General features: G+C 46.1%; 1 protein-coding gene across 1 annotated transcript; it reads left to right on the top strand.

Moving 5' to 3' along the window:
- The first annotated feature begins 5,859 nt into the window (after window positions 1-5,859).
- Window positions 5,860-18,756, top strand: AP3M2 (adaptor related protein complex 3 subunit mu 2). The gene is made up of 8 exons (XM_063311100.1): window positions 5,860-6,183; window positions 9,676-9,847; window positions 10,972-11,109; window positions 12,332-12,417; window positions 13,359-13,492; window positions 14,665-14,872; window positions 16,142-16,286; window positions 17,975-18,756. The coding sequence occupies exons 1-8, from the start codon at window positions 5,911-5,913 to the stop codon at window positions 18,073-18,075; spliced, it is 1,257 nt and encodes a 418-aa protein (XP_063167170.1). The 5' UTR covers window positions 5,860-5,910; the 3' UTR covers window positions 18,076-18,756.
- The last annotated feature ends 7,541 nt before the right edge of the window (window positions 18,757-26,297 follow it).

The raw sequence follows: 26,297 nt of genomic DNA, 5'->3' as shown, positions 1-26,297 counted from the left end.
CAACATGCTAAAATACAAAGTGTTTTGGTTTGAGCTCCGTGCATTGAGAATTCAACTACTGCAGCTTATAAGTCACAGTTTATGAGTTAGTGGGCAGGATGAATTGTAGTTTCTTCAATAAACCGTATTTAATCAATGTGTGAACCCAGTCTTAGTCTGAGTAACCAAGGTTACATTCTTAGTCTTATGTCCTAACTCAGCCTTTCTCAACTGGAGTGTTCAATGTCTTGGAGTTCAACTTGTTCGGGATTAAAGGAGGAACGTTATAACTGGAGCATATTCTAGTGTTATGGTACTCACAGTGAGGTCTTAAGCTAACTCCAGAACAGGAAAGGTTACAAGCTCCCCACCCCAGCATTAGATTCTGCCCCATCCCTATCTTCACAACCATCCTTTCCACCCAGATATTTCATTCACACATTGCACTAGCTGGATTCAGGATTCAGGCTGAAAAAACTTGATTGGTCGATAGATGATTGCATAGAGTCATTGTTTTCTTTAATCCTTTGCTGCCATTTTAAGTCTTTCAGATGTAACTAACATTCAGCTGTATTGTGGTTAGTTAGGTTTTAATTTAGAATGCTATGTGAATCCAGGCAATGGAAATAATATAAACGACAGGTTCTTCTGCAAGACCACAAAAATCCTTGATTACAAATTCTTGTTTCTCTAAACCTCAGGCAGCAAGAGCTCCAGATTTGAATTATGTGATAGATCGATCTTTGGTTAATTTATATTTATTATTTATTCATTTGGTTTATTGGTGAAAGCAGTGTTTCTGAACCTTGGCAGCTTTAAGCTGTGTGGATGTCAACTCCCACAATTCCCCAGCCACCATGCTGGCTGGGGAACTGTGGGAGTTGACATCCACACAGCTTGAAGCTGCCAAGGTTCAGAAATGCTGGGTTAGAGTCAAGGGTGGGGGGATAAGAAGGTACACACTTATTAACCAGACTTTTTCATTCAGCTAGTGGTACAAATTTAACAAGAGCATTGTGGCCCTTTAAAAACTAACAAATGTACTGTTGCATAAATTTGTGGACCTAAAGCAATTAATAAGTTGATTTGTGTTTAAGGTATCATGAGAATCTTTGTTTTTGGTTCAAGCCCAGTCCAGCTACCTTATACCTTTTCAGCAACAACCTTCAGTCACATTCCTTTAATAGTGGTTGTTTTATTCAGTTTACTGTTTCAGTAACATTGTTGGGATCTGCCAATCATTCCAAAATGAAAAAAAAAGAGAATATAAACAAACACAAATGCTTTGCACTAAAAGATAGCTACACTCCAGATATCGCATCAGTTCAACTACCCACTGCACTCTGGCACAGTTATTGAAATTTTTAGAAGATTAAAAAGATAATACTGTATTCTTAATGAATTGCTCCTTTCACCTTGGATCTAGGCTTGTGCAAAGCCAGCCACTGTGGTCTGCCAACCACGGTTGATAGTTTGACACCTTGAACTCATCCAATCTTGGCTAAGGCAACCAATAGTGGTTAGGCAGGGTGCAAACTCAGTTACAAAAAGGACTCAAGCCGCCCTTCCCAACGGTGAATTATGAAAATTGTAATCTGGAGCAATTGGGAAGATCCCAGGCTGGGGTAGGATGTAATCTGTAGTTGCAAGTGACTAAACAGCCCTATATAGCCGATTGCATATATTGCGCTAAGCCTCGATTCGGTTAGCCTTGGTTTCTGGAAGAACCCGCTGGTGCTAATAAAGCCATTTTAGCAGTCCGCGGTCCGTCCGTCCGGGCGGACGGGCTGCTTGTGGGGGCGCAGCCAGCCATCGTGGTTTGCCTCTGACAAACCCAAAATGGCTTATGCGGTGAGAACGCCAACACTGCTAAGCAGCAACGCCCGTCCGTTTCTCCTCCTGCAGCTGCTGCGTCGGAAACTATTCGCCCGGGGCTGGAAGATCGTCGCGGCCGCGAGCCAGGAGGGGCGCAGAGCAGCGAGCAAATGCCTCCACCGCCCAGAGGCAACCGCCTGACTGAGGCGCGCACGCGCGGCCCCTCTCCGTCACGTGCCGCGCGCCGGCTGTCCGCGTAGCAACCGCCCCGTTGCTAGGGCGCCGCGGCCACCCGCCCCACCGGTTCGTGCGAGCCTTTCAAGGCCAGCCAATCCCTGGTTCCACTTTCCCCGCGGCTCAGCGCTCACCGGCCGCCCGGGCTGCCAATCGGGGACGATGCCGGGACTTGCCGGCCAATCGACGGGCGGCATTAGGAGGCCCCGCCCCGCCGCCACCAGCTTTGTCAATTGGAGCTGTCAGGAACCGGCGGCGGCGGCGGCACGGAATAGGAGGGCGGGGGGTCCTCCGCTGGCCAATCAGCGGCAAGGGTGGGCGGCTCCCGAGGGGTCTGTTCCCCGTCACGGTTTATTTGAGGAAGCCGCCGGCTCCGACGTGAAGGAGGTGAGAGGGCGGGGGGGCTGCGGCGAATTGGGGAACGGGAGCGATGGAGGGGCAACAGGAGCAGGGGCTCCGGGACGAGGCGAGCTTGGGGGTCTCCTGCCTGGCTTGGATCTTCTGGGTCGAGATCCGTGGGAGTCCCTTGCGAAGAGCCTGTCGGTGTGATGGGAGCTCAAGATCCGAGTTCTGGAGGCACCAGGTCCTCGTTTGTAGATTGCGCCAAACTGAGTTGTTTACCAGGGTTCCTTGAATAAGCCCCCATGCACTGGCTTTGCACAACCTGCTCATAAGCCACATAGGGTAGCATTGCACAGCCTGCTAATAAGCCACCATGGATTGCCTTTAGCATAACTTGTTAATAAGCCACCACGGACTGGTTTTCCACAATATGCTAATAAGCCACAATAGGCTGGCTTTGCATAATGTGCTAAGCCCTAAATCCTGGTTTATAAACCAGAGGGACTGAGTCCACACAAAGCTCAACAAGCCACATTATAGCTTCATGCAGTGGGTTAGTCCAGTTGGAGGATAACCAGGGGTGAATAGGAGGGGCAGCTGGCCTTCTGAGGATGTCAGAAAGATGCTCTAGAGGAATCAAAAAGCACCCGGAGCGGGGCCTGGGATAGGCCCAGGACCGCCTAGGGCTTGGGATAAGGGATCTGGCCAAAAGAAACATAAACAGTCTTACTGGCATCTTTGCACTGCAACAGTGGGAACCCTTCTGATGGCTCCAGAGGAGGTCTGTGGTGTTTGGGAGCTCTTTGAATTCAGTTCCCCAAAGATGTTTCGAGGGTCCCCACCTTGCTTTTCCTAAAGAAGCATAGCTAAAGCATCACAGGCAGGTGCTATGTTTGTGCATGTTTTGGATTCAGAGCTGAAGCATTACACAGCATGATGGTTTAATGTTGATGAAAACTACCTGGTCTTTGCCAGATGTGTCCAGCACAGCAATAAATAGTAGGGTGGTAATCAAAGCCGTCTGGAGGTAGAAAATGGCTTAATCCTGGTTTAGTCTATTGATACACTGCCTTTCTCAGTTATGGAAGTTTGGTATAAAGGGGGCGGCTGAGACTCCTAAGGTCATCCAGCAACTGTGCGAGGAATTGTAATGGGGGTACTTAGCAGTTCAGATATTTTCCTAATACTGGGGAGGCCCAGGTTCAGGTTGACCCTTGGCTGTGGAAGCTTCCTGGATGACTTTGGGCAGTCACTCTCTGTTGGACCCACCTACCTCACAGGGTTGTTGTGCTGGTTAAAAAATTGAGCTTGAGCTTCTGAAAAAGAAAGGAAGGATATAAATTAAACCAAACAGATTAACCTTTAAAGGAGAATCAGGGTGGAGTGGTGGTTCAACGGTTGGACTAAAGCAGGCGGACTCGGGTTCAAATCCACTCTCAGCCATGGAAGCTTATGCAATGATTTTGGGACCAGCCATTCTCTCTTGGACCAACCTACCCCACAGGATCATTGTTACAGGGAGACAGAAGTGCTGTTTCTGCCAGTGAGTTCCAGCAGGAAAGATTGGATATAAATCTAGTAAGAAATAGGTCTGGGTAAGGCTCTAGTGCAGTGTTTCTCAACCTTGGCAACTTGAAGATGTGTGGCCTTCAACTCCCAGAATTAGGGATCAGCAAAAATTACCCTTGTAATCACACGGGCATTTGTATGTGAGATGGGCAGCAGAGAAATTTAATAGATAAATAAATTTGGGGGGCAGGACGTTTGTCATGAGAGTTCTTTGAAATAACAGGATGTGACCCGCTAGGCTGTTAGGGTTCACTGCGTTAGAATCTGGATTGGAGAAGTTGCAGTTGGAGTGCTTATAAGTTAACATCCTGGGTCACATGAGAGGCCTGCTGTAATGTGGAAGTTCACCATATACGCGTGGGAGAAAAATGGTTTGAGATGGAACTTCAGTTGCAAGAAGCTTGGAGCTACAGCCTTGGAGTTGTCCCCAAGCTGGAGGGAGGCAGGGAAGGCTTGAACGGCAATTTAGAGAATGAATGAACAGAAATGTAAATAGGAGTCCGTAAAGTTTGGGCCAGTTTGGAAAACCAGCCAAAAGCTCATCCCATCCTGCAGAAGAAGGACAGAACCCAGCTTGATGTTTCACTATCTTAAACAAGAGTGACTTTAGGTGGGAGCATCTTGTTCTTTTCCTATCTCAGCTAGAAAGCAGCCAAAGGCCTTATATTTCAAAGACATATGGAAAGGTGAGAGCGTTCCTACAACATACTTACCCCTTGACAACTGAACCCTGCTTTATTCCATTAATTTGCATGATGCACTGGACTATTTTTCTTCCATTAATTTGCATGATACACTGGACTATTTATTTGCATGATGCACTGGACTAATGTTTTCCAAGCTTGGCAACTTTCAGATGTAGGGATTTCAACTCCCAGAATTCTCAGCCATGGCCATGCTGGCTGGGAAATTCTGAGAACTGAATGCCCCACATCAAAAAGTTGCCAAGCTTGGGAACTATATCTCCTGGTATGAGTCCTTCAGGCAAAAGGCAAAATCCTAGCTGCTCATAGCACCTGAGAAAAACCACCAGCCTCTCTGCAATGGCTAGCCTGCTTTTCAAGATTTCTCCTTCGATGTTGCAACGGCAATGTAACCTCAGTAATGTTTCCCCACACTGTCCTGTGTTTGCTTGCCCCACGTTCTTGCTGATGGTTGTGCTGGCAACTGAAAATCAGCTTGTGCTGCATTCTCTTGGCTTATCGCAAGCTCGGATCAGAAGATGCAGCAAATTCTGATTGCAGTGGAGAACCTTAAGGAAAGAACAGACATAAGGAATCTTACGTGCTTGTAATTTCTGGTAATGCTTAATGGACTTTTGCTGACATCAGGACTGAAACAACGAGCCTTTAAGGATTTGTTCACAGTTTTTTTTTTAATCTGTTCAATTGTATCTGATCCTCAGAGACTGCCTGGGCAAGTCCCTGCAGTTTTCTTGGCAAGGTTTTTCAGAAGTGGTTTGCCATTGCCTCCTTCCTAGGGCTGGGAGAAAGTGACTGGCCCAAGGTCACCCAGCTGGCTTCATGCCCAAGGTGGGGCTAGAACTCATGGTCTCCTGGTTTCTAGCCTGGTGCCTTCGCCACTACACCAAACTGGCTCTAAGAGAGGGATATGGGAAGAAGAGATCCTTTGTTTGATTTTAAGAGAAGGTGATAAGTTACAAAAATTGTTTATACTTGTTGTGATGAAGGGGAAGTCATTTCTTTATATATTTCTTCTCTTCTTGTTTTTTCTTTCTCTTCTATTTTTCTTTCTATTTTTTTCCTTCCTGCATTTTTATTTTTTCTTTTTGTTTTCTTTTTTTAGTTTGTATTTGTTTTTATCTCTTTGATTGTAATTTTAAATAAAATGACTATATAAAAAAGAAATCTTACATGCTTGTGTGTTAATTTTTAGGCTTAAGGTGCCGTAGAGAGATTATCTCTTGTCTGGCAACGGGTCCTCAGCGTTGGGCCTTCTCCCAGACCAGCTATGATTCACAGCCTTTTCCTCATTAACTCCTCCGGAGACATTTTCCTGGAGAAACACTGGAAGAGTGTGATCAGCCGTTCGGTTTGTGACTACTTCTTCGAGGCTCAGGAGCGCGCTTCAGAAGCCGAAAATGTGCCCCCGGTGATTCCTACCCCTCACCATTACCTTCTGAGTGTGTATCGGCACAAGATCTTCTTCGTGGCCGTGATCCAAACGGAAGTCCCGCCACTTTTCGTCATTGAGTTCCTTCACCGGGTGGTGGATACCTTTCAGGTAGGTGAAATATTCCAGGGATTTAGAATAAATGCACACAAGTCTGGTTTTTAGGGATTCTGAAGTGGACGCCTAAAAATGTAGCATGCGGAAGCGTGTATAATAAAATTCACCAAGGTGCAAAACCCGTGCATCAAAAGATGACAAAATGGGAGAAATTGGATTGCGATTAACCGTGACTACCAGGGGGGGAACTTGGAGCGATCACATGTTATCTTTTGATGCATTATTTTGCCCCAGGTTTTGGGCTACTGAAAAAGGCCTTTCGAAGGCCAAAAAATATTGCTGTTGGCGCTAGTAATAAATAACTTTACTCAGGTAGTTGTTTGCAGATTTGTTACCTTGTTAATTTCAGTTACCATTTGTTCCAATCAATTGCTGGTTGATTATAATAATTGGTTGATTCTTTGGACTTAGCTTGGCATTGGTTGCTACGTCTGAGCTACGCTATCAGCTTCACATGACAAACTTAGTCATAAATCAGCCAGACAAGTTCCTTTTTTCATATTTAGAGCTGGGAGGCATTGTGCCTGTTTTTTTCCAGTTTGGAGGGGCACTTGTAGAAACCGGTTGAAATTCAGCATGTTTTGGTTTTCGAATCATGATTTATGGCTTAGCCACTAAACCATAGTGGCTGGGTCACAGCACTCTTATCCTAGACCAGTCTTTCTCCACCTTTTGGCCCTGGAGGAACCCCTGAAACATTTCTCAGGCCTCGGGGAACCCCTGCACATTCAGGTTCAAACATAGGCCAGGAGTTACAACATTATGATATTCGTTTCATGTGTAGGCCTGTACATATGCATTAACAGTGTTCTTAAACTGAAAATAAAGACTGAAACTTACCTCTTTAAGGTGAAGTTGCCTGAATTTGAAATAATTTTGTAAATAAATCATGATCTCCCAGGGAATCCCTAATGACCTCCTGCAGAACCCTGATTGAGAAACCCTGTCCTAGACCCAGCCACTGTGGTATATTTAGTAAACCATAATCCAAGTATGGGTTAGTGCATGAACCAGTCCAAGTGTGGTGCCAAGGGTGTCCATGGTATGTGTTTGTGTGTCAAAAAGTCAAGATGCCAGTTGTGCCCATGTAATCAAAGCCCCGTCCCTTTTTAACGTGCACACCTTTGTACAAAAAGGAGAAGGGCTGCAACCAGACAGCTGTATCCACCATCATAACTTGTTGATCCCTTCCTGCAAATGTCTCGGTATGGTGCCCTTTTTTCCACTCTGCTGCATTGGTGGCACTTTCAGGAGAGAACCTGGTATGCAACGAAGGGAAAGTGGAAGAGCAAGAACCGCTCAGTCGTGCCCTACTTGATCAGCCTGTTTGGCAAAACAAAGGTACCCTGGGCACAAAATTTCACATAAGTACTTTGAGCTCAGGGATAGCGATTAGCATAAAGGCAGGACTGGCCTTGCCACAAAGAAAGCAAAGCACCTATTTCAAACAGCAGCTTCTGGATTTAGCATTCTCTCTGATTTAAGGTAGCTTTGTTTATGGACATTGATGCATTTCTGCATGTTCAGCGCAACCAATCTGGAACCTCCAGATAAGCTGGACTAGAATGCCCATCATCCTAGTCCCTGGGTAGTGCCACCCAACTTGGGGGGGCCTAGTTGGGGAAGGCGATGATGGCATAAGACTGTAGTAGAAAAGCCATTTCAGTTTTTCTTGAAGGCTTGGCTGATCTTGGGACTGAGTGATTGCTGTCTGGTAAAGGCCAAATTACATGTGATTTCAAATCTCACTTTGTTCTCTTCCTCTGGCCCGCCCTCTGCCATAAAGAAATTTTAAACTTAAAATAGAAATCCTGTCCTTGAAGTGGGTGGGAGGAAGGGAATCCAGATCAGCCCCAGAGTTGGATGGGAGGATTTTCATGGTTTCCTTCCACTTAACTATTTCCCATTGAAAGCCAGTCTTGGAAGCATCAGCCTCTGGCATCATTTTCCTTCAGCGATGGCCATCCACTGGGATGGTGTGCAGAACATGGAGTGGGCTTAGTTTGCTTTCTGGTAGGTGGATGTCCATTGGAGTTGGGCAGCTAATACATTTGATTAAATAAATGTATGTTTTGTGACTGAGGGTGCCCACTGTGGCAGCCATTTTGGGAAGAGGCAAATCTTCCATGGCAGCCATTTCAGAAATGTACCTACTTCATGTTTCATAGGATTCCCACCCCGAGAAGACTGCCTGCCTCTGGGGAAAGGAATCCCAGTCAAGAGATCCCAAGATAAATCTGATTGTTCAAATCAAAAGTAGAATCTCTGAGAATTTTAGCTTTCCTGGTGACAGAAGTATGAACCTTCTGAATGGAAGTTCAGGAGTCTGTAGCCCCAGGATATCTGAGGTAGACCCAGATATGGAGTGGCAACAGTTTTCCAGAGATTTGGGTGAAGCTTTCTCCCAAGAGATTACTAGACAAAACAGCAGTGATGATTTTGGGGACATCCTGTCCTGGGGCTTGCAATTGTGTTGAATATTGATATATTCTATTGTTTCCATGGGCAGATAATCTCCATTTCAAGATGAACTAAACAATTTGATGCTTCCCAAGGCCGGTCGACTTTATGGGAAGAGTTGCAAGAAAGGGTAGACAAGGAATAGATCGCAAACAGTCAAACAGCTTGGATCAGTTTGGGGTTCAATTTTATACAGTGATCCAAAGCTGTGTCCTTGTGGGGGGAGATAAAAATTTGATAAATGAAAATAAATAAATAAAGTGTTGGGAGATGGAAAGGCAGGTCACCTGGAAGTACCCTCATCCTTATTTTGTGGCTGAATCTGGGAGCTTCTACTTGCAAGGACTCTGTTCTCCTGCAGAGCTTCAGCCCTTTCCAGTATGAATTTTCTTGGAGATACTGTATATATTTAAATATATTGAACTATGGACATCTACATTTTAGTTGTTCTAAATGAGTATGTCTGTTTTTTTCTTGGAGTCTCCCCAATTTCTCCCCCCACCCCCGTATATACTGTATGGTTACCTTCTTCTTACAGTCCTGTATGAAATTATGTTGAGCTCTTAGTTGTAACTTGATGAGGGGAACAAAATTGAGGCTGCTTATCTAGGACTCCTTTATTATACCTGTTCCAGGTTTTCCGTTACTGTTGGAGCTCCCTGATGGTTGTAAAATGATAAATGCTGCTTGTGGCCTTTGAAGCAGAAAACCCACAAGGGGAAGCTTTCTCCATTCCAAATCATCTTCAGATGAACAGAAGCAGATGCTTTGAATTATACCTCCATTTGGTCTGAGGATGGGATGGGCCATTTGCAGCCGGTTATAGAGGTCCCACAGTGCAATTCCCCCCATTTGTTTCTGCTGAGCTTGTGCAGGAGACCGTCCTTTCTGGACCATGGCTCGTGTGTCCTGATTTTGGTTCTCACCTAATTCCTGGGGGTTTAGGGAATCTCTCCAAGATTTTTTTGAGCCAGCAGACTCCAGAATGAAGGGCTAGTTAATTTTGCTTCTCCCCACCCTCCCCAGGATTATTTTGGAGTCTGTTCTGAGGTTGTCATCAAGGACAATGTGGTGGTGGTCTACGAGGTGCTCGAGGAGATGCTGGACAATGGTTTCCCCTTGGCGACAGAGTCCAATATTCTGAAGGAGCTGATCAAGCCACCAACAATCCTCCGGACAGTTGTCAATACAATCACAGGTAGATGGTTGTGACTGGCCCTGCATAGTCCATTAGGCTAACATGGGGTTGGCTGATTTGTGGTTCATGCGGTTGGTTGAACTGAGCCTGTGTAGTTAGTTTATGGTGAAGTGTGTGGTACAAACCTAAGTACTTGGGTTACTTCAGTAAGTCATGGTTCAGTTTAGCATGGGCTAGAGCAGTGTTTTTCAACCTTTGTGGCTTTAAGATGTGTGGACTTCAACTCCCAGAATTCCCCAGCCCCCAAGGCTGGTTGGGGAATTCTGGGAGTTGAAGTCCACACATCTTAAAGCCACAAAAGTTGAGAAACACTGGGCTAGAGTGTTACACAATCTATGTGCGTTTCTGTCTAATTGTGTAAGATGGAGAGAAGGGCTGGGTTCAGCTATCTCACCAAGCAGTCAGTGATTTCTTTGATTTTGGGTTAACGTGATAATTGTAATTTATTCAACAAAACATGGTTAATAAAACCATAGCTTAATACAATATGCATATTTACTTGGGAGTAAATTCCATTAAATTAAATAGGACTTAATTCTGAGTAGACTAGCATAGGACTGTGCTGAGGAGGACCAATTAGGGTGAGGTCCAAAGAGGAAAAATTAACATTGTGTTCAGCAGAACACCTGAATGTTTATTTTACTATTGTTTTTTCTCAAGGTGGTGTCGGACGTACAACAGCATATCCAACATTGCTTTATTTCTTTGGGGTTTGTTGCAATTTTAAGGAGATGGGAAACAGGAGAGAACAAGCAAGGAACCCATAGAAAGATTCAGATTATCTGAATAAACTGCACGTTTATAATAGTAAAAGGTCCATACAAATACAATTGTTTCTGCTTGGAGGCTGATGTTTTTAAGAGCATGCTGGTTGCACATACTTTCCAAAATCAAAGCAGTTCTTTCAGGGGCACCTAGTGTGTGTGTGTGAAAAAGGGCAGAGTTGTAGCCATGACTTCATGGTCAAAGCCTACCTGTTTTTATGTGACTTGCGACACACGTCAAAAGGAGCAGGGCTTCCACTGGATGGTTCTGGCCACCATCTTGTCATACCTTATTGCTGCAGCTAAATTGACTTGTTTGGGGTGTGTTCTGGCTTCTTACTCCCTTCTTCACCTCCCCAGGGAGCACCAACGTGGGAGAGCAGCTCCCTACGGGGCAGCTGTCCGTGGTCCCCTGGCGACGGACCAGTGTGAAGTACACCAACAACGAAGCCTACTTTGATGTGATTGAGGAGATCGATGCCATCATTGACAAGTCAGGTATTCTGCAGCAGTCCCTCCAGGCGATCACGTCCTCAGCCAAAGAAAGCAGAAATCTCAGCATTTTATGGAGAACCAAAGACTTTGTTCTGTGCTACGGGTACACTGTAGGCACTGTACACTGCCTTTCCTATCTCTAGTTTGAAAGTCAGTTTGCTATAGTGGTTAAGGCAGCAGGCTAGAAACCAGGAGACCATGAGTTCTAGTCCTGCCTTATAGCGGTTTATAGCAGTGTTTCTCAAGCTTGGCGGCTTTCAGATGTGTGGGCTTCAACTCCCAGAATTCTGGATTCATAGCTGGCTGCGGAATTCTGGGAGTTGAAGTCCACATATCTGAAAGCCGCCAAGCTTGAGAAACACTGGGTTATAGGATGCGGGGACACAAAAGGGGTTGATTGACCCATCAAGTAACCCCAGAGGGTTAAATTTAATCAAAAACTGATTTATAATGACTGCCTCCTGCCTGCCAATTGGGAACAAGCTAATGATGTCAGGAAGTCTTTGGGAACAAGCTAATGATGGGAACAAGCTAATGATGGGAACAAGCTAATGATGTCAGGATGTCAGCCATTACTAAGGATTTGGGGAGAAATAGAGCCAGTTTGATGTGGTGGTTAAGGCATCAGGCTAGAAACCAGGAGGCCATGAGTTCTAGTCCCGCCTTGGGCACAAAACCAGCTGGGCAACCTTGGCCAGTCAGTCTCTCCCAGCCCTAAAAAGAAGGCAATGGCAAACCACTTCTGAAAAACCTTACCAAGAAAAGTGCAGGGACTTGTCCAGGCAATCTTCAATAATTGGTCACGATTTAACAATTTTTTTTTTAAAAAAATCTAGTTTATTTTGTCCCTTCAGGTCAGCCTTGCCTTTTGGTAACTGCCTGACAAGTCCCTGCAATGGATTTGTCCACTTTTCTTGGCAATCATTTTGGAAGAGGCTTACCCCTGGCCTCCTCCTCCCTAGGGTTGCCAGAGAGGGTCTGACCCAAAGTCCGCCAGTTGGCTCCTAGGCGTATGGCAGGACCAGAACCTGGGTCTCCTCCAGCATCTTCACCTCTACATCACATCGGCTCTCCTTTCCAGTTTATTTCCCTTCATTAATTAATGAGTGTCACTTTGCTTACAGCTTTGCAAACATACTTTTGCTTTTTAAAAAGAAGAATTTGGACAGTCTGGACTGGCCCCCGCGTCCTTCCTGACCCAGGTGGTATTTATTTTCCATGGCAGGTTCCACAATTACGGCTGAAATCCAAGGGGTGATCGATGCCTGCGTGAAATTGACGGGGATGCCCGACCTCACTCTCTCCTTCATGGTAAAGCGAAAGAGGAAGGACCTCTCTTGCATACCAGTTTTAGTAAATTCCCAGGCTGCCCTTCCATAGCAGATCATCGTGGCGGCAATATTCAAAATAAGAAGCGGTCCTACTCTACCCACAAGTGGTATAAGGTGGTAAAAACAGAGCACCCGTGTTCTGCGTGACCGCCATAAATCCAGGCAAGGTGGTGCAGGTGGCGTTTAGTGCCTCATCTCTTGGTGGATGTTGAGGTTCTGCAACAGTGTGTTTCCTGGCCTGCAGAGATGGATGGAAATGAGGAACAACTCTGGAAGGTGGAAATCACAAGTGAGACGTGCAGCAGCTTTGCTTTAAAATAGGGGAAGGGTCTTCGGGGAGGAAGGGTGATGAGAAGAGTTTAAATCTCTGAAACAGGGATTGGGACCTGCGTTAAAGAGATAGCAGTAAGGAAGACCAAAGCACAGCATAGAGGTAGTCCCCAGTTAATGATCATTCGTTTAGTGGTGGTTCAGACTTACGACGGTGCTGAAAAAACCACCTTACAACCAGCGCTCACACTTCAGACTGTTGCAGCGTCCCCGCAGTCACGTGATCACCATTTGGGTGCTTGGCAGTTGGTTTGCGTTTATGACCGTCGCAGCACCCCGTGGTCACGTGATCGCCATTTTCAACCTTCCTGGCCAGCTTCTGGCAAGCAAAATCCCATGATTTTGCTTAGCGACCACATGGTTCACTTAACAACCATGGTGATTCGCTTAATAACCACCACAAAAAAGGTGGTGAAATGGATCGGATTCGCTTAATGACCACTTCGCTTAGCAACCAAAATTCTGGTCTCGATTGTGGTCGTTAAGTGAGGACTACCTGTAGTATGGCCATGGCTAAACAGGGCACTTCATAACAAAGGAATAGCACCACCTGCTAAGGGGCTTCCAGCACTTTTGTTCTCCTCGTTTCAGAACCCCAGGTTGCTCGATGATGTCAGCTTCCACCCCTGTGTGCGTTTCAAGCGGTGGGAATCGGAACGCATCTTGTCCTTTATCCCCCCAGATGGGAACTTCCGCTTGCTCTCTTATCACGTCAGCGCTCAAAAGTAAGATTTGCAAGATTGGCTCTTCCAGTGTCTTGGACTTTTCCCCTTTATGTAAGGGGGAAAAATGGCTAAATGTGGAATCTCCTACTGTGGAATTCTGCCTTTGGCCTCATGCAAGCACCAGGGCCAACACTGGTCCCGTCTTCTTTTGATGGTCCCTTTGGATGAGTGTCCCAAACATGCCGTAGTGCAACGTTTTCTATCTCGGCAGAGCAGCAAGGCGGAAGGATGCCACTTCTGTGAGATAGCAAAGCTGCTGGGGTGGGTGGACATTTAGTGGGAAACCATCTGGTCGAGCAGGGACAATATCCAAGAATGGTCATGCATCCCACCTCTTCCAGATTAAAGGCCCTTCTGAGAGTGCTCCCATGTACCCAAAAGCAAACTGGTGAGTTTGCCCCTTCTGCCTGTCTTAACCCTTTCCTTTCAGGAAACTGCTCATCACCCTCCTGGCCTTCCCCCACCCCCAACCTTTTCTCTGTGCAGGTGGGCCACACTTCTGATTTGAGAACCGGGCTGCCGCTATCTGCCATTTTTATTTTCTAAAGTAAAAATTTAATTTGGAAAGAAAGATAATGGTGATGGGTGATGCCAGAGGGCAGCTTCTGATGCCCCTTGTTCTACATTTGAACAGCAGAATTAAGATCAGGTGAGGCAAGGGCCTGGCAGCACCAAGGGAGGTGTCTGTGGAAACACAGATGCCCGTGGGCACCAGGTTGTCTCTGCCTATTATGGGAGTTATTCCACATCAGGTACCAAATAGTTTTATGAGATGCCAACAGCTCCCCAGTTGTAATGGAACATGAGAATGACCTTGGAAGACGGGGAGAAGAGATGCTGCCTAGGGAACGATCAGATAAAAGAGGGAGGAGCCCACAACTGAGTAGCGGACAGAGAAAGAAACTTAGGAAGGATCTCCCCTAGCTACTCAGGCAGTAAATTGGGAGGGTGGGAGATCTGTACTTTCAGACTTTCAAAATTCTGTTAATGTAGCCTTACAATAATGTAGAAATAGCTCATCTGGTGGTATTTCCTGTCTGGTCTGCCTGGGATGGCTGACACCAGCCTTCAGGCCACGCTTATGTTTTCCACTTGCTCTTGCTGCCATGCCAACCAGAGATTGGTGGGGTCCAGCGCCCCTTGCTGTGACCAAGCTCTTCTTTTCTCCCCAGCTTAGTGGCTATCCCAGTCTACGTGAAGCACAACATCAGTTTCCGAGACAGCAGCTCCCTCGGCCGCTTTGAGATCACCGTGGGGCCCAAACAGACCATGGGGAAGACTGTGGAGGGAGTCCTGGTAACCAGCCAGATGCCCAAAGGGGTCCTTAACATGACTCTCACACCCTCACAGGGGACACACACATTTGATCCTGTCACAAAGGTGAGGAAGTAGAACCTGTAGTGAAGTCTGGTTCTTGGGATGATCTGCCTGTTGCCTCTTGTCCCATCTCTAAAGCAAGATGGAGAAGGAACACTGGAACCTTTTCATTGGAGGGGGCTTTCCATTTTTAGTGGAATGGCTCCGGCAGGGAGGGGGATAGATGAAGACATGGCAGTAAAGAAGATGGATTGTCAGCGCTGTAATCCCAACTCCCAAATGGAAGCTTTGAAAGGGAATGAGAACTGTGAGTTGAACCAGGAGTTGGCTCTCCTGGACCTTTTTCCACCACTTCAAGGAGAGGAGATTGCATCCTACATCAGGACACAGACATTTAGGAATGGCGGTTTTGTTGTTTGCTCTCCTGCCATGTAGCACTGGGAAGATTCTGAAATGGATTTCCCTGTTCCATAACAACCTCTTTTGGGCCTCCTCCACATTCCAAAGATGAAGGCACTTTGATAGGGCATCTTTAATCAAGTAATGGTGCTTATTGTTTTTTTTTAAATAAATTTCAAAAATTTACATAATGCTAGTCCATTTTAATGTGCCCATCATTTTTGAGACAAGCTATTGCCAGGATTCTTATCTCCTATATAAACGATGAAATCCCCCCATTCTTTGGAAAACAATGATTTGCTACTTTGCCTTGTCATACAATGGATATTATCAGGGACTTTTTCAAGCAAAGCTGTAAACCAGATCGTATCATGCCACCTCTCCTTTGAGATATTGTCTAAGTATTTCCATTGCTGAGCAATAACTAATTTGGCTGCTAGGAGGAGTAACTTAATGAGATTTTTATTGTGCAGTTTCTTATCTTGGCAGTCAAATATATGTAGCAAGCCTGGCTTTGAAGAGAACTGATTTGAAAATTATTGATTTAATGTAATTGCCTAAAGCTGTTTATCTAAATTTATTTTAGAGTCAGCCATAGACTGCAGCAAGGATCTTCTGAGAAAACGTAGAGGATTGTGATAAAAGTTTACTGATTGCTAAAATGTCAATTCAGTGGGGAGGTGGGGACTTATAGTTTAATACATGTAATCTAATACAGTAGGATCAAAGCAGCCTCAGAAATGAAATGTAATCTAGCACATTCAGGGCATCCCAGTTGAGAGAAGACTTAGGTAGGATCAGCAAATCCCGTTTCTGCAGGTCCCAATGTTTTGCCACATCAAGCTATGCTGGTTTGTTCCAACCCCTTCTGTAGGATTAATTCGCCATGAACTATCTTGTCATCTCTTTCTTTCTCCATCCTTCCCTGCAAAGCTGCTGACGTGGGACGTGGGAAAGATCAACCCGCAGAAGCTACCCAGTTTGAAGGGGACAATGAGTCTTCAGGCAGGGGCCTCCAAGCCTGATGAGAATCCTACCATTAACCTGCAGTTCAAGATCCAGCAGTTGGCAATCTCCGGTTTGTGATCCTTCAGTTCTGTGACTGTTATTCTTCCCCCCCACCCCACTTTATTTCTTTTAAAGCACCCTCAGCCAGATTGGAATAAAGCAAAGCAAATTGAAGGTCATCATAAAAGTCATGCTAGACAATTAACTGCCTACTGTAAGTAGTGGGTAAGATGAAATTTTTTGGTCGTTTTTTTTTAAAGTAACATACCTTAAAAAAAAATGTATCTCCTTTTGTGGAAGATGAGGTCAGCAAGCTAGGCAAGACCGCCCAGCCTAGGGCCTTCTGAAACCGTGGATGGCGCCATTGGAAAAGCCCTGCCTTGCAAAACCATTGAAATTTGGGACAGGGACCCAGACCACAAGACCTCCCTAGGCTATAAGATTTGCAGCGGCCAGTGGTGCATTCTTTGCTGCATCCCATATTTACTTGTAAACCATAATATCCACAGGGTTAACATTTGGCTAGATTTCCTTCGCTTAGCTGTGCTGGCCCTGTCTGTATGGCTCCCAGTATCTCAGAGACCAGATGCCTATAAAAATCAGCATTGGGCAGAATAATACTCCTGTTTTTTTTAAATAATTTTATTAAAATTTTTTAAAATGAAAGTAAAAACTAGTACAAACTAATATAAAGGAAGAAAAAAGAAAAAGAAAGAAATCAGAGAGAAGGCTAAAAATGCAAGAAAGATAGAGAAAGTAAAAGAAAAAAATAGAAAAGAAAGGAAAAAGATACAAAAAACATGGCTTCTGATCTTTACGGCAGTTGTAAGTACAATTGTAGGTTCACCTCCTTCTCTAAAGTTACTTCATGACTCTCTTCTTTCTATAATCTATCCAGGCTAATCATTACAACCGTAAATCATCAGTTCGTTTTTTTCTGCTATACATAAATAAGTCCATCTTTTGTGTTCTTAGTCTGATAAAAGAGAATTTGCTTTCAAAATTTCCTTCAGAAGAGAATATAGGAAACAAGCTCTTTTAGAGTGTTGTGTTCTTGCATTTTTTAGAGGCAGGGTAGCCAAAGGGCTGTTGGAGGAAAATCCTGAGGGTGCCTCGGACTGCAAGAAGATCAAACCAGTCCATCCTCCAGGAAGTAAAGCCAGACTGCTCACTTGAGGGAATGATACTAAAGGCAAAACTGAAATACTTTGGCCACATAATGAGAAGACAGGACACCCTGGAGAAGATGCTGATGCTAGGGAGAGTGGAGGGCAAAAGGAAGAGGGGCCGACCAAGGGCAAGGTGGATGGATGATATTCTAGAGGTGACGGATCGTCCCTGGGGGAGCTGGGGGTGTTGGCGACCGACAGGAAGCTCTGGCGTGGGCTGGTCCATGAAGTCACAAAGAGTCAGAAGCGACTAAACGAATAAACAACAACAGCCAAAGGGCACACATAAGGCAGAATGACCCTTGTGTCATTTTCCCCCTTGGTTCCTACACTTTCATTAAACCCCAGGGGAAGACCTCAGAGGGAACTCCAGTCACATTGCTATGGTTGGTGCTAAGGGGGAGTTGTAGAAATGGCTGGGAATTCTCTTCCTCCTCTGAAAAAGTTCAGAGACATTGTCCACCCAATTTCTCTGCCCACGAGTTGGGTGAACGTTTTTGAGAAGTTGTCTGGGCCCAGTTTTTGCAGTCGCATCCTACATCTTCTGCCTTTGCTCACCTCCTCGCCTCATCTTTTCTGCCCACTCCAGGCCTGAAGGTGAATCGTTTAGACATGTATGGAGAGAAGTACAAGCCTTTCAAAGGGATCAAGTACATGACCAAGGCGGGGAAGTTCCAAGTCCGGACCTAAGAGAGCTTCTGCCCAGGAGAAGGCTTGTGTCTGCTACCCCACCTCTGCTTTCCTCGTGGTTGCTCCTTGCTGTGACCCATCTGGATTTCTTCTGAGACAGGCAACTTTTCTCCTGGTTGGGCCAGCCCCTCCTCCTCAAATATTGGAGCTCTTAGGTGGTGACAAAGGGCAAACAGGAGAAGCAGCAACTTCCCTTCAGGATTGTTGGCGTTCAGCGTCACCAAACGCTGAGCTTTTCTCTCTTCAGCAGCGGCTGTGTTCTTTGCCGGCTAGGGCCACAGTGGAAGAGGCATCAGAGAACCCCGACAGGAAGAGGCTTGAGAGATCTTATCCTGAATGCTCTTCCTGCTTATTGAACGGGATTCTGGTTGGAAAAGAGCTCCGTGCCCATGTAAGGTCCAACAGAAGGGGGTCTTTATTCCCCCAACCCGTCTTTATTCAGCCCTGTCCTATTTCAATGTATCCGTTTGGACGGAAACAGGAAAGAGACAACTTTTTTCTCAGACAGTTGGTGATCTAAAAGTGGCACTTTAGCCCAGTGTAAATATGCTCAGCCTGGCTGTTGTCTATGGTGGTCAGGAGGATTTGCAAGTTTGGGGACAGCGCTTGAGAAATGAGCTTGCTCCAGAGATGCGGGAGCAAAAAACACGAGCGTATGTACCAGTGTTTCTCAATCTCGGCAACGTTAAGACGTGTGGACTTCAACTCCCAGAATTCCCCAGGCTGGGGAATTCTGGGAGTTGAAGTCCACACGTCTTAACGTTGCCGAGATTGAGAAACACTGGTACATACTGTTGGAACGTAGCATCTGTTGTATCACCATCAGCTTTCTGAATACTCTTGCCTGTCTGAGTTTCTTCCCTGGGAAGGCCGTGCACAAATGTCTATTTAATGCAATGGCCACTAAAGGAACAGGCTAGCAATGGTTTGGGCTCTGAGGGATGGGGCATTCTTGTTGCTGGGCGGTGTTTCCTCCTCCTGCATGTGCTTGCCCATTGCACTCCCAGCTGTTCTCTCTGTCGTGCATTGCTGTATACAAGTAGAACTGCTTTCACCAGTCTGGTGCCCTCTGGCTGCCCCTGAGCTTCTCCCAGTGAATAAAAATTGTGGTCCAGCATGTCTTCTCCACACCAGGCTGGGCGACAGACCACTGGTCCCTGCTTTGGTGCCACCTTTCTCTTAATGCTTCGGGGTGCTGCTCCCCTTCAGTCTGAGCTAGGTGGGAGCTGTGTGTGTTTCCCTCCTCATCTGGGCATTGCCCCTCTTGGCATGCTTCTGTTTTGTTCGTTGAGAGGAAAAACTCAAGGCAAATCCAAGTGGACGTCATTTGGCAGGGTGGTGCCTTTGTGGAAGGCCCTCACGAGGCCATTAAAAACCCCAGAAACGTGGCGCCGAGATCTGCTGGTCAGGCTGGGAAACGCAGAGGGTGTCTGACTGTGCCAAAACACACTCGGCACAATGACTTTGCTACTCAACTTTCTTATTTTTGCTGAAAGGTGGCGTGAGTTGGAATGCTGTTGCAGGACAGGACAGGAAAGAAATTATGGCCCAGCCATTGCAAGGGGGTGTGCCTGCCAGCGTGCCTACTTGTAGCAGCAGACTTATTTTTAAAAGCCTGGGCTTTTTAGAAGGCGTCCATCTGAGGCTGATGGTCATCTTTCATTTGCCCTGAAGAGGCTAAGATAGAGTAAGCGCCTTTTTTGTAATAACGAGGCCCATTTTTGAGTGAGGTATGTTTAGGATCTAACTGGGTTGGAAAATGCAGACATCCCATTCTTACTAGCTGTTTGTCTGAGATGTCTGTTCTTTTGGTTTTGTGCGTCTTGCAGTCAAACTTTAGATTAGCTCTTCTTTGACCCCTCTCTTTGCGTCATGGTCTGAGAACCTTGCAGGCCTCCCAGTTCAGCACCTTTTGGCTCTGGTGTTCAAAAGATTCTGAAGAACATCCAGTCTTCTCTCTTCTGCCCCAAAATTCAGGAGTCTGGTGGCACCTTTTCTGACCAACACATTTTATTCAAAGGCATAAGCTTTTGACTTTTAGGCCTTTGAATACAATTTGTTGGTTGGAAAAGGTGCTGCCAGACTCCTCCTGAATTTTTGCCACCAAAGACAAGCGTGGCTCTCCTCCACCATCTCCTCTGCCCAGCGACTGGCTGTTGCTCCTTCTCCCTCTGCTCGGAAAGAGACCTAGGGAGGTGGAGAGTTCCTCAAGTGTAGGGTTTCACATCTGCTCTTTCTTCTCTGTATATGTGTAGTTAGCACCCTTGACTTACAAGACGGAGTTTTTTGCTGTGGAGCAATGCTGTTGAACTCACTCAAATTCCCACCAGGGCCAGCCAACACGGCCAGTGATGAGGAGCGTTGAGACTTGTAGTCCAGGAGGACCTGAAGAGCAAAGATTGCCTCTTGCTGCTTTAATGCAGCCTGTCTTTTATGGCTTCTGGGTGTCGTTTCAATTGAAAGAAATGGTGCCTAGCAAAAACATCCATGGAATTTCTGCATGGCTTGGATGGAGTGTATGGATATGTTAGGGTCCTGAACAATCAATAAAATCCCTTTCAGCCATTTTGTGTTTGGGATCTAATGAAGAGAACTATGGAAGCTGGCCTGGAAGAGGATCAGGAACCCAGCAGCTGGGACAGTAGCTGGGTTTTGCTATTTGATGCCTGCCCCACCAGAGCTGGTTGTCATGTCTACGGGAAAGCGCTGGGGAACTTTCTCCCTGGGTGGGGTGGGGGAGGTAGGGATGACAGGTTACACACATTAAAAAATTGGATATTCAAATGCTCTAGTTCTGCAACGATCTAGCAGTGATTTGCTAAACTAGCTGAAGAGGCGGGTTGAATTTTTTTGGCCCTTTGGAGTTAGGAGGGAGGGAAGAGGGTGCCTGAAGCCTCCTTATCTGCTTTCCAAACATAATCCCAATTTGTGGGTAGAGGCAGCCCCTTGCCAATTCCATTTGATATAAAAGCTTGAAAACGTTAAGGGCCAGTTGTTTCAAAGTGGCGGTACTAGGATAATCTCCATCAAAACAGATTTCCGTGGAAAGGTCCAGGCAAATTAAAAAACAAAACCTTGTCTCTTAATGCTGAGAAAACATCCTGCCAGGTGTCTGGTGTGTCTCCTGGAAAGACCCAAGTGGGGAAATCCTTTCCCAGGTGCCACCTCCCTTGGTGCAAAAGTCATGGGGTTCAGAGAGATGATTCCTGCAGTCTTCTTAGCATCACAGCCTCCTGAGGATGCACCTTCTCCTTCAGCTCAGTAGGTGGAGATGCAAGCCCAGGAGTTATCATGGTTTTCATGGACAAGCCAAAGGGACTCTGAAGAGAGGCAGGCTTGTTTGATTTGGAGAATCAGGACAGATGTATGGGTCATACACAGAGAAGTTCTGTGCAGAGCCTGTCTTGAAATGAGCTGCTCATTTCCAAGGGGCCTGCAAATATCCAGATGTGTTCATGGCCAGAGATGGGGATGCAAGGGCCAGTGTCTGGATAACCAGGGTGAAAGGTTTTTGGCCTTGACGAGCTTCTTGGCCTCCCACAGGTAGGCCTGATTCTGCTGGTCCCAGTCTTGGATGTGTGGAAAAGGGGCTTCTGTGTCTCTCCCAAGCCACAGCTTCCTTGGAAGTTGCACTCAGTCTCCATTGTTTCCACTTTCCACAAAGAGCTCAAGATCTTTCTGTCCATCCTGGCCACTTGGATGGGCTAATAATTGTAGCTGGTTTTTATTGTCTTCAAAAATGGCTTCTATTTTTAGACGGTCCCTACTTGTCTTGAACGGCCAGGGGGCAGAAAGGCAGCATAGACATTGAAATAATAAGCAAAAGAAATCTTTTGGCAGGTGTAGGAGATGAGAGTCGGAATGAATTAAGCCTTCTTCTGACCCAACAAGGGAAGCCTTGCTTCCATTTGGCATTGAACGTCTTGGGCTGGATTTACTGTATATTCTGAAGTATAAATCCACTCCAGTGGATGTATATTCTGCAAGTCTTCCAGTTTTAGCATGTGCTCTATATTTCATCTTGGAAATCCCAGCATCTGGTGGCACGTCTGGTCTTTGGAAAACCCATTAGCTGTTACAGGGAGCTTCCCCCTGTCTAGGTTCCTCCATGTGTTTGGGCCTGCCATAGCCAGCTGTCACCAGACATGGTGTATGGCAATTGTAGTGGAGTTCTTGTTCCCTAGTCTTGCTCTAAGGGTCATATTTTGTATTCTGAAATGGAGAACACCTCATAGAGGTCTTTGGTTGTGTTCTGGCACTGCCAGTTTGGTTTGATATCAACCCAACCCTGCATTTTATTTATTATACTTCCGTTTCTGCCGTTCCTCCAAAGCAACAAACAGCAGAGCTCATGGTGCTCCCCTTGTAGCTTCTTCTCTCAATGAACTAAACCTGGTTGCATTTGCAAAACACCCTGAACCATGTCGCAGGGAACTTAGCGTGATGTGCACGCTTGGCTGATCGTTTAAGGCAAAACCAGAAAATTAAGTAAATGGAATAAACATGATTCAGATAAGCCGGTCATGGCAACATAGCCAGTGTGTAGCAAGGCAGATAGAGATAGGCTAAAGGAAACTTCATGCCACTGAAGGAGCTGGGAATTGAATGTGTGTATCCCCTGCTTGCCCCCCCCCCCCACAATCTCAACTCAGCACCCTGAATGCTGTCTCTCTGCACTGTCCTTAACAAGCTTCCTCTGATTTATGCCAATCTAGTTGATCTACGTTTTTTTTTTCTTCTTACTAATCATTACTCTTACTTTGGTTACTGGATACCAGCTGCTTTTTCACTCAGGTTGCTCATTGACCTGGAATTTGGTGTTGCTTCCCAGTTCCTTGTTGACAGGATGCTTCAACAACAGTCTTTCCTAAGTGAAGCCCCTTCCCTCCACTTTTGTCAGCCTTCCCAGGTAGACCAGACAGGAAACACGACCAGATGAGCTAATTCTACTTTATTGTAAAGCTACATTAACAGAATCTTGCAAGTCTGAAAGTACAAATCTCCCCCCCCCATCCCTCTTACAGCCCTAGAAACTAGGGAGCGTCCCTCCTGAGCCTCTTGCTCCGCCCACTGTGCAGCTGTGGGGTAAGCTCCCTCTTATCTGACCATTCCCTCTTTTCGCCCCATCTCTTAAGGTCATTCCCACATACCATTACAATTTTGCAGCCTTTAACCTGGCAGACATCTGATCCTGACCCACCAACAGTTGTGGTTCCCAGCATCAATCAGGGCTTGAGTTGACTGCTTCCAGGCATGTGCAGTGACTGTGGGAGAAGAGAAGATGGCTGGCCCCACACCTAGGGAGTTCATTCACCCTATCTGCATTGGGTGAGCTCTGACTGCTTCCTAGTAATGAGAGGATTCACACATGTGCTAAGCCATACTGTGGTTTATTTGGTTGGGTCTTTGTGTGTTCTGCAGATACAGCCTCTGTAGCTTAAACAAGCCATAGTTTATTGTGTTATGTGAACCACACCTATGAATTCAATAAACCATGGCTTAGTGTAACATAATCCAGATTGAATAGTTGTGTACAACATAAAAGTCAGCCTGGAACTTGCAACGTAGTAGACCATTATTTATTAAATTTAATATCCTATGTCTAGGAGCTCAAATGACTGTACATAGTACTGCTTCCTTCCATGCAACAGTATGTGGGAATGAACCCTGGGAGACAGGAGGAAGAGCTGCAAACTAAACAACAGTCAGACAAGTGGCAGCTGAGTCCACAGAAGGAGTGAGGGAATGGCACACGTCTCAGAAGGGACCCTTCCTAGTTGCTTGGACTGTAGGCAACAGAGGAGAGATGTACTTCCCAACTTGCAAGATTTTGTCAATGTAACCTTACAATAAAGTAGAGCTAGTGCTTCTGGGTGTGGTTCTTGTCTGGACTACCTCACAAGGCTGACATCAATCTTGGAAGTTGGACAGTACATCTCTCCCCCCCTCGCCTTTAGAGCCCAGGAAACTAGGGAGGGTCCCGATGTTTGCCACTTCCCCATTCCTTCTGTGGACTCAGCTGCTGCTTATCCAACCATTGCCCTGGCTGTGGCTCTTCCCCGTCTCCCAAGGTCATTCCCACATACCATTACAACTCACTCCTCCCCACAATAGCCGTCCTGTGAGAAAGGTTGAGCTGAGAGAGGGAGTGTCCCCAGGGGGCTTCTATGGTTGTGGGGGACTGAACTGGGGTCTTCCTGGTGCCAGGCCAATGGCACATAACATGCTGTGTTTAATTTAATGTGTACAAGCCAAGCCATGGTGGCATGTAAATCATACTTTATGTCAGTGTCTTTGTTTCAGTCAATTGTGATTAGTTCAATAAACCATGATTAAGTGGTAACTCAGCATGATGTGCAAACGCTGTGTGAGCTTAGTGTTAAAGCAGAGTAGTTGGCCCTGATTTGTCATGACCCTGATCTAGCCCGTGGGTTAAATTTCACAATCGGTCTTCTTTGATTCTGCTTTCACATCTGCTCTTTGCTCTAACGGTAGAGGAAGCCATTCCAAAACCCAAGCATACAGGTAGTCCTTGCTTAACGACCACAATTGGGACTGGGATTTTGGTTGCTAAGCAAAGTGGTCATTAAGTGAATCTGATCCAATTTTATGACCTTTTGTGCGGCTGTCGTTAAGCTAATCAATGGTGTCGTTAAGTGAACTATGTGGTCATTAAGCAAATCACATGGTTCCCCATTGATTTTGCTTGCTAGAAGCCGACTGGGAAGGTTGAAAATGGCGATCACGGGACCACGGGATGCTGCGACGGTCGTAAATGCGAACCGGTTGCCAAGCATCCAAATCATGATCACATGGCCGTGGGAATGCTGCAACAGCCGTAAGCGTGAGGATTGGTCCTCGGTTTTTCCTGCACCATCGTAAGTCCAAACCATCCCTAAACAAGTTGTTGTTAAGTGAGGACTACCTGTATTTTGTACCTGCTGGCTACCAGCATAGCCACACCAAAGCAGGTCATGCAATGATACACCTTTTTTGTCCTGTTTTGGGAAATACGGGATAAGCATTACTGGCTGACACCTCTGAGTCATGTGTCTTTTTTCCTGCCTCCCTGTGTGAACTGGGTCAAGGGAGGTGCCTGTTTCTGTTGGACAGCAAGAGAATATCAGCTTTAAAAGGAAGTTTTGAAGCTGATGTTCTTCTATCTGTCATGTCCAAACAAGTTCCATGCAGGTGGGAGAAGTCCTTGCTTCCTGGTTCCCATTTTCTTCTGGTAGGTTGAACTTTCTTAGGAATGCTGATGGGCAGCTTGGAAGGGGAAGTTCAACACATCTGGGGGGCACCAGTTTGGGAAGGCTGAGGTCCCATTTAGGTTAGCATCGTGATCTCTTCCCCCCCATTCCACCCCACACACAAGGAACTACACAATGGCACCAAGGGTCACGCCAGTCTTCAGATGCCTTGCCTTGGGCCTGGAGCTTGAGGAAATGTGGGACGTTAGCAGCCCTCAGATGCTGAATGAAGCTCCTTTGATCAGGGACCATTCTGGCTGGGCTGATGGACCTTGGAATTGAAAAGGAATATGGTCCTTTGATCTTTGCCCCAAGGGATTAAGTTGCTGTATGAAGTTATTTCCTAAAGAAGGAAAAAGTGCAAGTATATGCCAGTGGTTATTTTTCATTGTTAACCTCTGGGGTAATCATTGTTCTGAACACTGTAGAAACATTCAGGGATGCGGTCTGGTTTCTGATTACTAACGGTCTTTCTGTGCTGTTTGTGGACATCCCAGGGGCACCTGATGGGCTCCTGTGAAAACAAGACACTGCAACTCTGTAGGACCTTGGTCTGATCTGAATGTAATTCTACAGAGAAGAAGACTGAATGTATTCATACTCTTAAGCAAGCAAGCAAGCCCAATGGACTTCAGGATTGCACTTTGCTCAGAGAACTCCTAACTCAGTGAGGCAATGACCATACAATAGGAGAGTCACACACACCCCCTAAAAGCCAACTGCTCTGAGCATAAGTGTCTTCAACAAGCCATGATGACATCACACAAACGTGTAATTTCTGTGACAACATCTGATGCCTGAAGGTAAGTTGGGTCATTTGTGGGATGATGTCATGATATAGCTGTGGCCATTTCACCGCTTGCCCCCTACAGGTGCCCGTGCCATACTCCAGTAAATCACACAGAAACTTAGCAGGCAAACTCTATCACATAAGGTGTGATGCACAGTGAGCAATTCAAGGGTGACGTCGAG

This window comes from Candoia aspera, chromosome 9, assembly GCF_035149785.1.
Source record: "Candoia aspera isolate rCanAsp1 chromosome 9, rCanAsp1.hap2, whole genome shotgun sequence".
NCBI lineage: Eukaryota > Metazoa > Chordata > Lepidosauria > Squamata > Boidae > Candoia > Candoia aspera.
Note: the sequence above shows the minus strand (reverse complement) of the source record. Positions and strands in the feature narration are given on the sequence as shown.